Below are 14,562 nucleotides of genomic sequence, written 5' to 3' on the forward strand. Positions count from 1 at the left end.
ACTTCGATGCTGAATTTGCCGATGTAAATTCTACATAAATACAAAGTAGGTAATGGTGCCTCCAACGGACAAGGTACAAAACACAACAAGGATCAAAGAATGATACAAGAGGATACCTAGAATTAATAAAAACAGAAAGATTCGAGCCAGGTATACCAACTTGGTGTGGGGAACAAAGACAAAGACAAGATAAAAACTAATGCAGTATGTAAACCAGAATGGTGTACATGCACTGTTACGTCTGCATTAGAAAAAATCCAAAACCACAGGGATGGAAGACAAAGTTAACAAAAATACAACCGACGTTTCGAGCAGATAAACTGCTCTTCTTCAGGGACAGACAACAAAATATAAAAGCAAACAACGAAAACTACATACTGTAACTGTAGTTAAAAAACAATTTTGTAAAAATAAAATTCAAGTCAAAGACTCGGTGAAGGCAAGTTAAAATAGAACTCAGTAGCAAACAAAGCTCAGAGCAAAATAAGCACGTCTTACCTCTATGAAAGACGGTTCACTACCTAAATACTCAATGACTCAAATGATTAATTTACTTGTTATTCAATTTGTTTATCACAGGACGGAGCGCCTTGCAAGAGATATCGTAAAAGACAACGGCGACGGTCACATGGTGGTACTCTGTGTACTTAAAGGCGGTTACAAATTCTGCGCAGATTTACTGGATTTCATCAAAGCGCTGAACAGGAACTCCGAAACGTCACTGCAGCTACGCGTGGATTTTATTCGGGTCAAAAGCTACGAGGTTAGTGAAATGTTAAATTGTTGAGTACTAAAACGGGGACAAAAAAGATTCTGTATTTGGGTGCATGCAAAAATGCAGTTTATTCCAAAACAAAGACAGATATGTCATAATTGGAACCAGCAGCCAATAGCTGCATCTTTTAGCTTGAATTTAAGACCTCATTTTAATTTGTTGAAATTGTTCTAGTTAAATAAAAACATGACGATCCAAATACCCAAAGAAGATGCCAATTTAAAAGTTGCAGTTTGCTCAATTGCAAGCCCTATTGATGTGTACACAAAGCGTTCGCGAACAAGAGAACTAGCGCCGCACTTCCATCAGTGGCGTGCACAGCACAATGAAAGTAGGGGGGGCAGGTTGTTCAGTTCCCCGTATGGAGTCTGATTAGGAGCAAATTTTGATGTTTTTAATGTTTTTCCCGAATGACCAACAAAAGTGGGGGCATGGCCCCCTGCCCCCCCTTTGCTTGCGCCACTGACTTCAATTGAAGCTCATTGATTAGCATGTTAAAACCAGCGTCGTGCTTTCATTGATTAGAACACAAAAGTGCAACTTCTGATTTCGTTTCTTCATTAGGTTTTAGATCACTGTTTCTTTAATTCTCAACCAATTTCAACAAATAAGGTCTTAAATCAGAGCTAAAGAGTACAGGTATTGGCTGCTTGTTTTAATTTTGACATACTTGTCTTTATTTAGGATGTACGGGGGTGAACATAACTGGTACCTTAATTTTCAATAACAAAAACAAAATCGCACAAGGCAGCCTTTTGAGATACGACAGTTTTGTGATGCAGACGACAAATTGTTCTGTACTTTGACGGATGTATACATGTAGTAATAGATAGGATAAGCAAATAAGTTGATATTGGAGAAGATATCTTTTCCCTTCCCAGAATCCTTTGTAACATTAGGCATCACCTTATTACAGCAAATGACACCCCTATTCAGGGGTAGCAATAGATTTTCAAACACAGGGTCAAAAATGTGAAACTTTGTGAAACTGTGGATCCAAAACAATAGAAATAAAGGACACAAATGACAGTATGGGTTTCAAAATAAGCTAGTATTCCATTTGAAAAACATACTCCCTCTGTGGTAGACTTTTCTTTTACCTTCCACAGGGGGAGTGTGGATTTCAAATGGCATGACCCAATATGAGACAAATAAATATAACACTGGTCCAGTACATTTTTATTTTGTAATTTTGTAATTTATTTCTTCATAATTTTTAACACACCCACCCCCACCCACGTGTAATCGCCTCCAAACATGGACGCCGTTTAAGATTATGCAAACTTGACCGTCTGAACTGAATCCATACTCAATTGACACACTGAGGATGTTTTACACCATTTTTTGTGCATATTTTTGTATACACGTATGAAATTTTACCTAGCAGCAGCAGCGGATGTTTTTATATATCACATACGATAGAGGACGTATAATTGTGAGTGGACGCGGTGAATCAGCCGTAAACTCGGCAAATTGTATTCTGAGTTAAAGTGTAAAATGTATGTGAAGGTCGTATTCATAGGTGTATCAATTCGTTGGGACAAGTATCTAATATCAAACGCTGTTTAAATCAATCAATAATACTACTGCTGAAGAGGATAATAAGCTTCTACCTATTTCTAAAGAATAGTTCTTGTCTTTGTTTGCTTTGGCTAAATCCTGTTCAAGTGGTAGATAACAAAGCATTGTATTTTGTCTAGGTATGTATAATCAACAATGAACAATGAGAGGATATTTGTGATCATCCACCACGAAGTGGTAGTAAAGTCGGCTCTAGATCATTTTCTGTTTATTGCAGATTTTGGAAGAATGTACTTTCAGCTTTAAAATGACACCTCAACCAGTTTCATCGGACATCTGGAAGTGAAGTTATGATTCATCAAAGGTCAAATTCCTACTATATTTTACATAGAAATCCATATACTGTTTTTGATTGTATCTCAAAATGGAAAATGCCGACTTTACGACCAGTTTGTGGTGGATGGGCACATTTCTGAACCTCGTTGACTTGGGGATGATTTGAAATGACCGCCAATTATGACTGTTGGATATTTATTACCAGAAATGTAGAAAAAGAGACACATGTAGAACCGATAAAAAATACAATTTTGTCGAAGGAACAGAGTTCAACAAATCATAACCCCGCTTTTGGATATCGTTTGAAGTCAAATGATATACCATTTTAAAGCTTATGGTATATTTTCTAAACACGAAATAAAACAAAATTGACCGGGCCAACTTTACGGCTGATTCGCCGCGTCCAGTCACAATTTTGCAAAACATGTGCATTTGCGGTCTTTTGCAGACCTCCTTGAACCAAGGACAGTCCCCCATTGCAGAGAGGTAAATGGTTTAAGTGTGAAAAACGAGTGTGTGTCTTTGTTTCGCAAACATCTAGGCATCCCCTACATGTAAGTGCTGCCAAACAAGGACATATATGAGATTTGATCCAGTAATTGTTCTTATTAAAGATGGACACATATTCCCAAAGTCAATGGCCATAAAGTCAAAAAATAATTGTGTTACCCTCCGCGTCCGGGTCAAAATCATGAAAATCTAGGCCCTTTAGAAAAAAAATTCAACTTGGGCTAGCTAGAACCCTGGCAGGACCTACTCATTGAATCCCAGCAACACAATTTTTCATGGATGTTTATATATTGTTTACTTCAATTAGATATCCCGGGTTAGATATTCAACATTGGGTAGAAAATACAGCCAATTTATGGATTTGATCTCTTCACTCTTGTTACTGTGATATAGTATTGTTTGAAATAGTTGAGATATGTAAAACAAATCTGGGGAGGGTCACCCCGGGAGGGTCACACAACAAATATAGTGTAGATTACACTTTACACACATAAAATCATACTAAAACTGAAACATATGTGATCAAGCAAAATGAGTCGGATGTCGGGAATATTGATTTTGAGATATAATCAATAATAGTATTCAACTTCCTTTGTATTTTATTGTTCTGAGCAAAACTAAAATGGCCATATCTTTGGAACCATAATTCTAATTATGATGGGGTTTTCAGCAAAATAAAGCTCTGAAAATGGCTGATATAATGATATTGAAAACTGAATTTTGATTTTGATCGACATCAGACTCATTTTGCTTGATCGCATCACAATTATATCCTACATAATACATAATCCTACATGTAGGTCAGCTGTATATCATTTCTGTACTATTTATTACTGGAAAAGATTTAGTTGTATTGCTCCAGTGGTTTTGATGTGAGACCTATCTAACTTGTGCATTGTAAAATGTTGATTCAATTCAATAATAGGCCTTCAAACACAGTGTTTGAAGGCCTACATGTATAATTCAATTCAATATTGGGTTAATTTACTGGGGTAATGACAAAAATATGAGCATTCTTCTGACATCAAAATCTCTGTTTTGATTAGGAAAAATGGAGGATGAGGCCGGGGGTACACAAGTTTGGTTTTGGTAGTGACGTGCCGCTGAGATTTTGGAAGTGGGCCCATAAATATACCAAATTTTCAAGAAATTTGGACCCATTGATATACCAAAAGTCAAAATTTTTAGCCGAATTTAACCAAAATTGTCTTAGTTTTTACAAATTTTCCCAAAATTTTGGCTAGATTAAGGAAAAATTGGGTTGTTTTCCGAAAAAATTGAGAAAAGTTTGAAAAAAGGACCCATTCATATACCAAAATAGGCTTTGAAAAAGGGGTCATTGATATACCAGAAGGCGAAAATGCTACCCATGTTTATGCACGTCTCCGTATGGTCATTTGTACTGAGTACCCCCGGGTACTCCAGTTTGGTTTGGGTAGGGGTGTGTCTGTGCAGCTGAGAATTTGAAAGTAGACCCATCAATAATTTCAATATACCAATTTTTCAAGAAATTTCAGACCCATCGATATACCAAAAGTCAAATTTTCAATCCAATTTGTCTTAGTTTTCCAAAATTTTGGCTACAGTGAGGCAAAATTTGGCTATTTTTCAAAAAAAGTTTGGAAAATTTTGAAATTAGGAGGACCCATCCATATACCAAAGTTGGTTGAGAAAAGGGGCCACTGATATACCAAAAGGCCAAAAATGCTACCCATGTTTGCAGCACGTCCCCATACAGACATTTGTAATAAGTATCCCCCTAGGGATTGAGGCTGTTGACCAGGTCCGGCACAAAGTTGATACCAGTGATTCAAAAATCAATCATAAATGGGAAGGTTTTTTGTTTGCTGAAAATGTGGCAATTAAAGATAAACATGTTTTCATAGAATCAAAATACTGCAATATAAATAATATTTGTATGGAAATAACAGATGCACCATCATGATCTATTCATGGGACACACCATCTCAAAGTCTTAAATATTGTACAGTTTGTGCAAATAATTCAAGTGTTGACACAATCTATCGATAAGCGATTGGTACAAGATATAGTGGGCAATAATATTGATAAATGGCCATGTGTGTAGCACATGTTGCGGACATTGACTGAGTGTGATTGTTAGCATGTGGTTTAGCATGTTTGACAACCATTTTATGAATTTTATATGTTGTTTTTTATGGTCTTCCGGTTGATAACCTTGGATAACCAGGCCAAGATTCTCTAGAGAGTCTCTTTTCATCATTTGAAGCTAAATGTATTTTCGGGGGGCAGGGGGGGCACTCAACTTTGGAAGTGACGGTATGTGCATGTCAATAGGCCCCTCTTTTGATACCCGATGACCCCTTTTCTTTTAAAAATGTCATACCCGATGACCCCCCTTTTTTTAGTTGCGGCTACTCAATGACCCCCTTTTTTTGGTTGCGGCTACCTAATTACCCCCTTTTTTCTAGATTTTCTAGAATAGCATTATCAAAATGCAACAAAATAATGCCGAAACTTTAAAATTTTGCTCCATTTTTTCAAAATTATGCCGAAACTTTCAAAATTTTGCTCCATTTTTTCAAAATTTTCTACCCGATGACCCTTTTTATACTCAATGACCCCCTTTTTTTTTTTTTCAAAATATTATACCCAATGACCCCCTTTTTGATTTTGTTTGTACCCAATGACCCCCTTTTTTAAAAATAACGCTTTGTACCCGATAGCTACTTCGCGACGCCGGTAGGCACATTATAACCCGTCACTTCCAAAGTTGAGTGCCCTCCACCCCCCTGGGTATATTCCATTGTGGTCCATTAGAGGGTGGGGTCCAGGCCGAGGGGTCACTCCCATTGTGGCCTGTACACCATCTGCGATAATCAACTTTTGAAAAACACCCTAAACAAGGATTTAACCCTTGGCTAAAACAATACCCTAAACAGGTGTTTTCACACCCTAAACAGGGATTTTATTCCTTGTATCAAATTTCATACCCTAAATTTCATTTCAGCGTATTAGCAATTGCAATTTTGCTACCCTTTTTCCAATATTTCATGTTTTGACACCCTAAGCGTGTTACGCTGTGATCGTGCTTACCCACGAAAAACTACCCTTTTTACACGTTTTCATTATCGCGGATGGTGTACAGGCCACAATGGGAGTGACCCCCCCCCGGGTCCAGGTTTCAGAAATGGGGATGTTTCCCACTTTCTTTGATGAACAGCTCTGGCAATTTCATGCACAAGGCAACAGGTTTGTTCTGCATACTGACAGTTATCCATCTTTCACCGCTATTTGACAGCGAACGTAGGGGACTCAATAGAAATATGCTGACTGTCAGCAACAAAAAAACAAAACCCAGGAAAAACTTTTTGATTGGTATTTCAATTGCCAATGACTAGGCTTTAAACTTAAACTATTTATGGTCTAACTGATGATCTTATTAATACCCTTACCTATTTCTGAATTGAAACTTCAAAGTCAACATTTGAACTGAAAAGTCAACATTTTTGTTGTTGTTTGAAGCTTGAAAAGTTGAATAAAATGTAAAAATAAAAAAAATAAAATAATATAGGAGAAATTTCAGACATCCTTGGATTGTCTGGTTTGATAAAAATGAGTAAATACACAAAATAATTTGTTTTGAGCTGATCCCTCTTCATCTGTTTTATGCAAGACAATTTTAATGCTGTATATTCAGGCTATTATAGCCTGACTGGCTATTATACTAGTATTATACTATTTACATGTACTTAGGCTATTTTTCTTGGATAATTTTACTTTTCAATAAAGAAAATAAATTTATAGCTATAATGCCAACCTTGAAAGAATAGCACATTTTTCTGTCTTTCTGATCATGCAACCATAACTAAATTTGCAAATTGCTTTTTAGAGTAAAGGCATTTAGCGATTTGCGAGTAAAAATCTGCGAGTTGCGAGTAAAAATCTGTGAGTTGTGAGTTGAAATTTGCTAGTTGCCAAGGGAGAGTGCGAGTTGGATTTGCAAGTTGGTATTTGCGAGTTGAAATTTGTGAGTTGAAATTTGCGAAAAGGTATTTTGTCATTTTCAAGCAAGGGTATATCATATCATTAGCTTACAGGCCCGTCGGAAGGAAATTAAAAGTGGTACGGCCCTGGGTTCTGGGGGTAAAACCCCCAGTGGGGTTTGAAGGGGCAGAGCCCCTCATGGGGTTTGAACAGGGCGAAACTAAGAATATTTTACATGATTGGTCACACGATTAAGAATATCGCAAATAATAAGCATGTTAAACAAATGGTTCGTTATAATTAGTTCACCATTCTCATTATTTTGCATGAATGCTTGAAAGGGACAACAGTTTATGTTATACATAAGTTTTAAAGAATTTAATTTTCCAAATATATCAGGTCACCTTCCTTTTTACTTAAAACTTAATCACTAAGATGTTCAGTTCATAAACATGGTGTTACATTGTCTGCAAGCAATACATATAAAGGTTAAATACCCAAATGATTTGACGAGTTTATCATTTAGTGTTCAGGAGCGTCTACATGATAACTCAATAGAAATATCCTGGTCATTTATCGGGTTGAAACTTGAATTGTATATAAATAAATAAGCACAGATTTTTAATTCTCATTGCACGGATTTTTATCCACACTGCACGAACGTGCCAGGATGCATGTTTTAAAATAACCCATGCTTCAAGGACTGTTGAATATCAAAAGTTTTAAAAATATCAAATTTTAATAACTTGCCATACAATTTGTATTGTTGCGAACTAAAGTGCAATCAAAAGAGATATAAATCAAAATTAAGGGAATGGAATAGTTGATCGATGACACGTCGCCCACGCCCAGTGTGCAAAGATAAGGAATTTTTAAAAATTAGTCGGTTTTAGCAATTTGTAGGGGAGAGCGGGGAGTGTTCGCCCTATTTTTTTCTGATCAGCCTAGCGATGTCAATTTTAAGGTTAGGGATGACCTGATTAGCTCATGTGAAAGCCCTATGTCTTAGCTATATACTACCACAATCCCAGAACTATAGGCCTTACAATAACAACAGGATAGAGTAAACAAAAAAGTTTTGAAAAGTGGCGAACTTGCCCCATATTGGGGCAGGTTCGCCCATATGGTGGGGTAAGTTCACCCTAATCACAAAAAAGGGTTTAAACATTGCATAACAATAACATATTCAATGCAAACATTTAGCAAGAGTAAACAGGGCATTCATTCTCTTCTGGGGTGTCACTAAATTTGTTGCAGGGGTCGGTTCAGGGTAAAATGTAGGGGTCCAAAGTGAGCTTAAAGCGTATCATGTTTACAACCGGGAGATTATGGATTAGGACATAAGCGGTGGTATGAGTAATACTGATACCACATAACTTTAAAAAACATGCTTTTCAGTAGTTTTACCTTGTTAAATGGTATAATTATCGATATTTTTACTGTCACGCTGATGGGGCAGGTCCGCCCTCCAGTTTGGGGTAAGTCCGCCGGGAAGCTATAGGGCGAACATGTCCCATCCTCAAAAGGGCGAACGTGCCCCTAGTGCACATTTTTATATTTTCTTCAGGGTATGCAAAATACAAATCGAATAAGGAGTTTATAACTGCATTAAATCTTTGACATATCCCATATGTTCCCAATACAGATATCCATTAAAACCATCTGTATTTATGTATCAATGATAATACAACATAATGAATGCAAGAAAAAATTACGTTTTGGTGTATTTTTTTTGTTTTGGCTACAGTTCGCTGAACACGTCCCTATATGTCGCGTAGTTAATATGAGAAGTTTATAATGACCTATGTCACCTAATTTTGCCATCACCAAATTCCCCGATAGCCGTAGTGCTGAGAAACAAGGGGTGGGCGAACCTGCCCCTAGGGCGAACACTCCCCGCTCTCCCCTACAATCCTTCAATGTCTTGTTCGGAATTGCTAAAATCAATTTTGATTAAGTGCAATATTTAAAGTGAACACACCAAGGTCAAGGCATAAACATGGGTACGGTAAGTCGGCGAGTTATGGGGCGGCGAGTTATGGGAGAGTTACAGTAAGACCAGGCGGCGAGTTACAGTAAGACCAGGCGGCGAGTTACAGTAAGGCCAGGTGGCGAGTTATGGGAGAGTTTCAGTAAGAAGCTGTATAACCAGGCGGCGAGTTATGGGCGAGTTACAGTAAGACCAGATGGCGAGTTACAGTAAGACCAGGCGGCGAGTTACAGTAAGGCCAGGTGGCAAGTTATGGGAGAGTTTCAGTAAGAAGCTGTAGGCTCACACTGACAAAGAAAGCCTTTGAGTATAGATAATATTCAGTTTTCTCATTTTAAATAAATTTATTTTATTAAGACTTTTGCATAGAGACTGGTACATGTAATGTTATCAGCACACTATTCCTTTTATGTCATATTGTTTATAGTATAGATAGGCCTACATGTATGTGATTTTTATCACCATGATCTTCAGAAATATGAAGGATATAAAACTAAAAGAATTACCATTAAATGACATCCCTTCTTAATTAATGGACCAATAATGATCATGGTCTTCAGAAATATGAAGGCAATATACAGACTTGACATTTAGTATGGAATATTTTTCGCAAAACTCCAAGACTGGTCTGGAAGGGGTCTGTATAAACCGCACGGGATGAATATTAATTGGGATGTGTCGGGAGATGGTGTAAAGTAATTTGTTGACAGAAAATGTGCTTTCCATTAGTTTAAATTATGATTTTCATGATGTTGTGATTTACCCTAAAATGGCGGATTTATGTAGACTGAATTAGAATTTTGTGGTGGTTATAATTTCTGAATTTGAGCAACATTATTCTGATAATATCAAATTTCTTGAAGTTTGCGGCGATATTGACTGAAACTAAATACCAATAAGTATTCGTCAAACTGAAATGCATAAATTTGTAATCTACCAGTTTTGAAAGTGGGAGGAGCTTTAAAAATATGGCTCTGAAAAGTGGTACACACTCAGACATTTTGAATGGCCCCCTGGGGCCAAATGTTATAAACTTACTGTACACAAAGAAAGAGCGAGAGTTCATTGGACAACCAAGAATCCGCGCAGTTAATTTGTACCTTAAGTTTATAACATTTGACCTCAGGGAGGCCATTCAAACTTTCAGAAAGTACGTGCCACTTTTAAAAGCCATATTTTAAGCTCCTCCCATGTTCAAAAAATTGATACATTGCAAGTGTATTTCAACTGTGATTAATGCCAACTGCTGACGAAGTTTAGGAAATATCACCTTAAACCCCTTTAAATTTGATAATAACAGAACAATGGGCTATTCCAGAAAATAGATGCACATCCCCTATAGAGGAGTTCGGATATCCGGACTTTTTGTCTAGTCGTGACTGTTGGAAATCCAGACTTTTAAAGTGCCCAAAGGCAAAAAAATCCGGCAGAACAATATTTCAAAATCAGAAATCCTCAATTTGAGAGCTCATTTTTAACATTTCCGTGATTTTTCCTTCATTTGATTGGATTTCCAAGCTTTTTCCAGTATGATTGGCAACTGGAATTCCAATCGTTTTCAGAAAGCAGGCTTGGAAATCCGGACATTTCTTTGATTGAAAATTTACTCCTCTATAGGGGGTGTGCACCTATTTTTTGGAATAGCCCAATGTTGCATAAAGTCCGGAATTGTGTGCACCATAAAGCTCAAATTCAGCCTCCCTAAATCCGCCATTTTAGGCAAATTCGCTAAATTATGAGAACCATAATGTTAACTCATGTAAAGCACATTTTCTATCAAACAATTATTTTACACCATCTCCCGACACACCCCAATTAATATTTATCCTGTGGTGTTTATGCAAACCCCTTCCAGACCAGTCTTGATAAAAAAAAAAAAAAAATATTCCATACTAAATGTCAAGTCTGTAAAACTTAAAACTTTGTACAGAAGTCAAATTGAATATAATTAGTGGAAGAAGGGCCCAACACCACCTTTTTACAAAAATGAGTTTGACACCGCATTTTATTGCCAGCAGCATGTTCTTCCTTGTGTGTGAAGTGAAGGAAGGGTCCACATTCACTCTCTAAATAAATTCCAATTACATTTAATCATGGTTTTTATGGATGAACGCAAAATCGGAATCAACTGACATTTTCGGAATATGCTCTTTTCGTGAATATCTACTGAAAAATGTCATAAACAGAGGTGCTGGGATCTTACTGTAACTTCGCCACCTGGCCTTACTGTAACTCGCCACCTGGCCTTACTGTAACTCGCCACCTGTCCTTACTGTAACTCGCCACCTGTCCTTACTGTAACTCGCCACTTGGCCTTACTGTAACTCGCCACCTGGTCTTACTGTAACTCGCCACCTGGCCTTACTGTAACTCTCCCATAACTCGCCGCCTCATAACTCGCCGTTTATCCATCCCCCATAAACATTATGTTGTAACGATTGTTGTTTTTCCAAGATTTCTTGGTAAGTTCTAAGTTGCTACATGCAGGCAGACACTACAGGGTGTCTCAATAAAAATAGGCCTTGTGGAATTTGGTACATAACATAAAAAAATCGGCATGTAAGATAAAAAATGTTTCAAGATTCTAGAACTACGAAGTGTCTTCTATAAGAAATATATATATATATATCTATTATCAAAATCCGTTCACGCGTCACTGTGATAATTGGGATTCTACAAAAAGACACATTTTGGATCATTCCAATGGGGAAATACACACTAACAATAATGTGCTGCATTGTAGTGTACACCCGGGGGAGGGGAGCACTCAACACCAATGACCATACGGGTATGTTCCCCCCGAAAGACCCCCCTTTTTGGATTTAGCAGCTCCGAAAGACAGCTATATTTGACCAAAATAGAGCTCCGAAAGACCCTTGATTTTGATAATTTCAGGTCTAAAAGACCCCAAAATTGCTCATTCCTCATATTTCTATTTTTTTCAGGCGATTTTCAACCAGAAAGACCCTTGATTTTGACTGTTCACAGCTCCAAAGGTCCCCCATTTTACTTGTTTGCAGCTCCGAAAGACCCCCTTTTACCATTTTACCGGTACGACGTCAGCTCCCAAAGACCCACCACCCGCAAAATTCCAAGCGAACATACCCACCAAAAAAATCCAACCCAACCCCATCCCCCACAGTAGGCAATGAGGATAAAGTGCCTTGCCCAAGGACACAACACGTTGGCACGAGCGGGGCTCGAACTCGCAACCTATGGATTATGAGTGGGGCGCCTTATCCACACAGCCACACGTGAGCATGTTGTGGATCCTAGTGAGAGAGAAATAACACAAAATTTAACAAATGGAATAGTTTGATTGATGGCAGTGCCATTGTTTATTTCTTGGAGTTGTTTTCTTTAAAAGAATAATCTTACATGTACACTTTCTTTTCTTTTTACAACTGCCCGTGGCGCGACCCAGAATGCATCAGTTGAGGTAGGTAATGTAGAAGTGGGTACTATTATCGCGTAATTATTAATTATTTGCGCTTCGCCAATTTTCTGCTGTTTCAGTTATTTGTTAAATTTGTGATTGTTTCTGATGTGTTTTGTTTTGGCAACTCCTATCCTTAGGGGTTTAGTCAGGAGGGGTGTGGAATTTTCAAAACATGGACCTTTTTCCTTAATAAATTTGTTTACATGCAAAAAGTTGACTTTTAAGTCTAGTTACAAACAAAAAAGTCCACATAACTTTTAAGGTTACTTGTTAGCTACAAACAAAAAGTACATTTTATAACTTTTAAGTCTACTTGTTATAGCTACAAACAAAAAGTACATAACTTTTAAGTGTACTTGTTATAGCTACAAACAAAAAGTACATAACTTTTAAGTCTATATTTTAGTTACAAACAAAAATCCACTTTCAAAAGTTTCTTTATTGCTTGTTTGTTTCAAACAAAAAAAAAAAAAAAATGTTTGGTTGCCCTCAGCGACTGACCCAAAAAAATTGAAATCTTTGGTCAGGTTTTTTTTTTCAATCACTTTTTTAGAAGAAACCTTAAATTTGGACAGTATCAAGGAGATTTTATTTTTGTTAGTTACTCATTTTATTTATTAAATGCATATTTGATTAAAAACAGGCAGTATTTCCATTTAAATTTACTCCCAAAAGGCACAATTTTTTTACCATAAATTGCCTTTGCAAAATGGAGGAAAAATGAGAAGGAAGAGCCCATGAAAAAAAAAAAAGGATCCACCTTTTTTTGTCTTGGAAGGGCATTGCAACCAAACAATTTATTTTTTGGCCTTATTTGACCATCGCTTTGATTTTTGTTTTAAAATAAATGTTACTTGAATTCTCGCTATTCGCAATAAGGGCACCGCCAGCGGTTTCTTGATGTAATCGTGATGTATCATGGGAAAAGGTCGACATCAAGTCCGCATAATACTGAATATTACCATGCTATTACATAGGAACACGTGACAATATTTTTTAGTTTGTCAAAATAAAGGTGTTACATGCGAATCGATACTCAATAATACTTATATAATGTGATTTGAAATGTGAACAATTCATTTTTTCTCTATCGATTTGCGTGTAATACCGTTATATTGACAAACTAAAAAATATTGTCACGTGTTCCTATGTAATAGCATGGCGCCCTTATTGCGAATAGCGAGAATTGAATTTGAATGTGCAAAAAGGAATATATTCAATGTGGTGTTATTTCGTCAGTACTGTACGAGTCAAAAATTTTGCCCTACATTTATTTTTGTGCTTTTCGCGTTCCAAGCTGCTACCGCGAAAATAACAATACACAAATATATTCCTTTTGTGTTTAGGTCAGTGTAAGGAAACTTGGCAAATTTAAAAACAAGGGAAACAGTTAAAAATTGGCAAAGCGCAAAAAATTAATCATGGGAAAATTTCCATTTTTACAGTACTTGGTTGGAACGTGAAAACATGAAAATATGTGTCCACTTTTTACAGTAGTTTGTTGTTACTAACCAGTCCAGTCCAACTGTCTGATCAGGAAATATTGCCGAGTCAGGCAGCATGTTGCCTGCGCAGGCAACACAGGCTTTGGTAACCAGGGTCTTAGCTAGCCACCCGTCTGGCCGTCATTTTAGGCGGGGAGTTTACTCCTGGGACGGGCAAAATTAATGCCTTTGACAGATGCTATATTATAAATTTTATGTTTTGAGAAGCTAATTGACCTTTTTAGTACACCAGATTTGTAGAACAAGGCCATATCAGCACATATTTTAACTCTTTGAACCCCCAATGGCCTACAGACATCTGGTAAATGCTTTAAAGGTCCAATCGGGACAGGCAATTTCATTCAAATGACGGGCAACCCTCAATTTCTAGTTAAGACCCTGTTGGTAACCCTTCCGAATTTGACAGACTAAGGACAAAATTGTTCATGGTGATTTTATAAAAGATCGGTGGAAATTTTACTTTGACACACATGAGCTACATGTGTAAGTTGACAATTTTTCACCGGGCAAAAAAAAAAAT

The 14,562-nt window shown here is 37.1% G+C and overlaps 1 protein-coding gene across 2 annotated transcripts in view; it reads left to right on the forward strand.

Moving 5' to 3' along the window:
- LOC140162688 (hypoxanthine-guanine phosphoribosyltransferase-like) overlaps positions 1 to 14,562 on the forward strand; it is an 86,609-nt gene that overhangs the window by 24,346 nt on the left and 47,701 nt on the right. Inside the window, exons 3-4 of one of the 2 annotated variants that reach the window (XM_072185959.1) lie at positions 580 to 763; positions 12,523 to 12,537. In XM_072185959.1, coding sequence (XP_072042060.1) covers positions 580 to 763; positions 12,523 to 12,537 — 199 coding nt within the window. The remainder of the gene's footprint in view (positions 1 to 579; positions 764 to 12,522; positions 12,538 to 14,562) is intronic. The other variant, XM_072185960.1, reaches the window with a different exon arrangement.

Source organism: Amphiura filiformis, chromosome 10 (genome assembly GCF_039555335.1).
Source record: "Amphiura filiformis chromosome 10, Afil_fr2py, whole genome shotgun sequence".
Lineage (NCBI taxonomy): Eukaryota > Metazoa > Echinodermata > Ophiuroidea > Amphilepidida > Amphiuridae > Amphiura > Amphiura filiformis.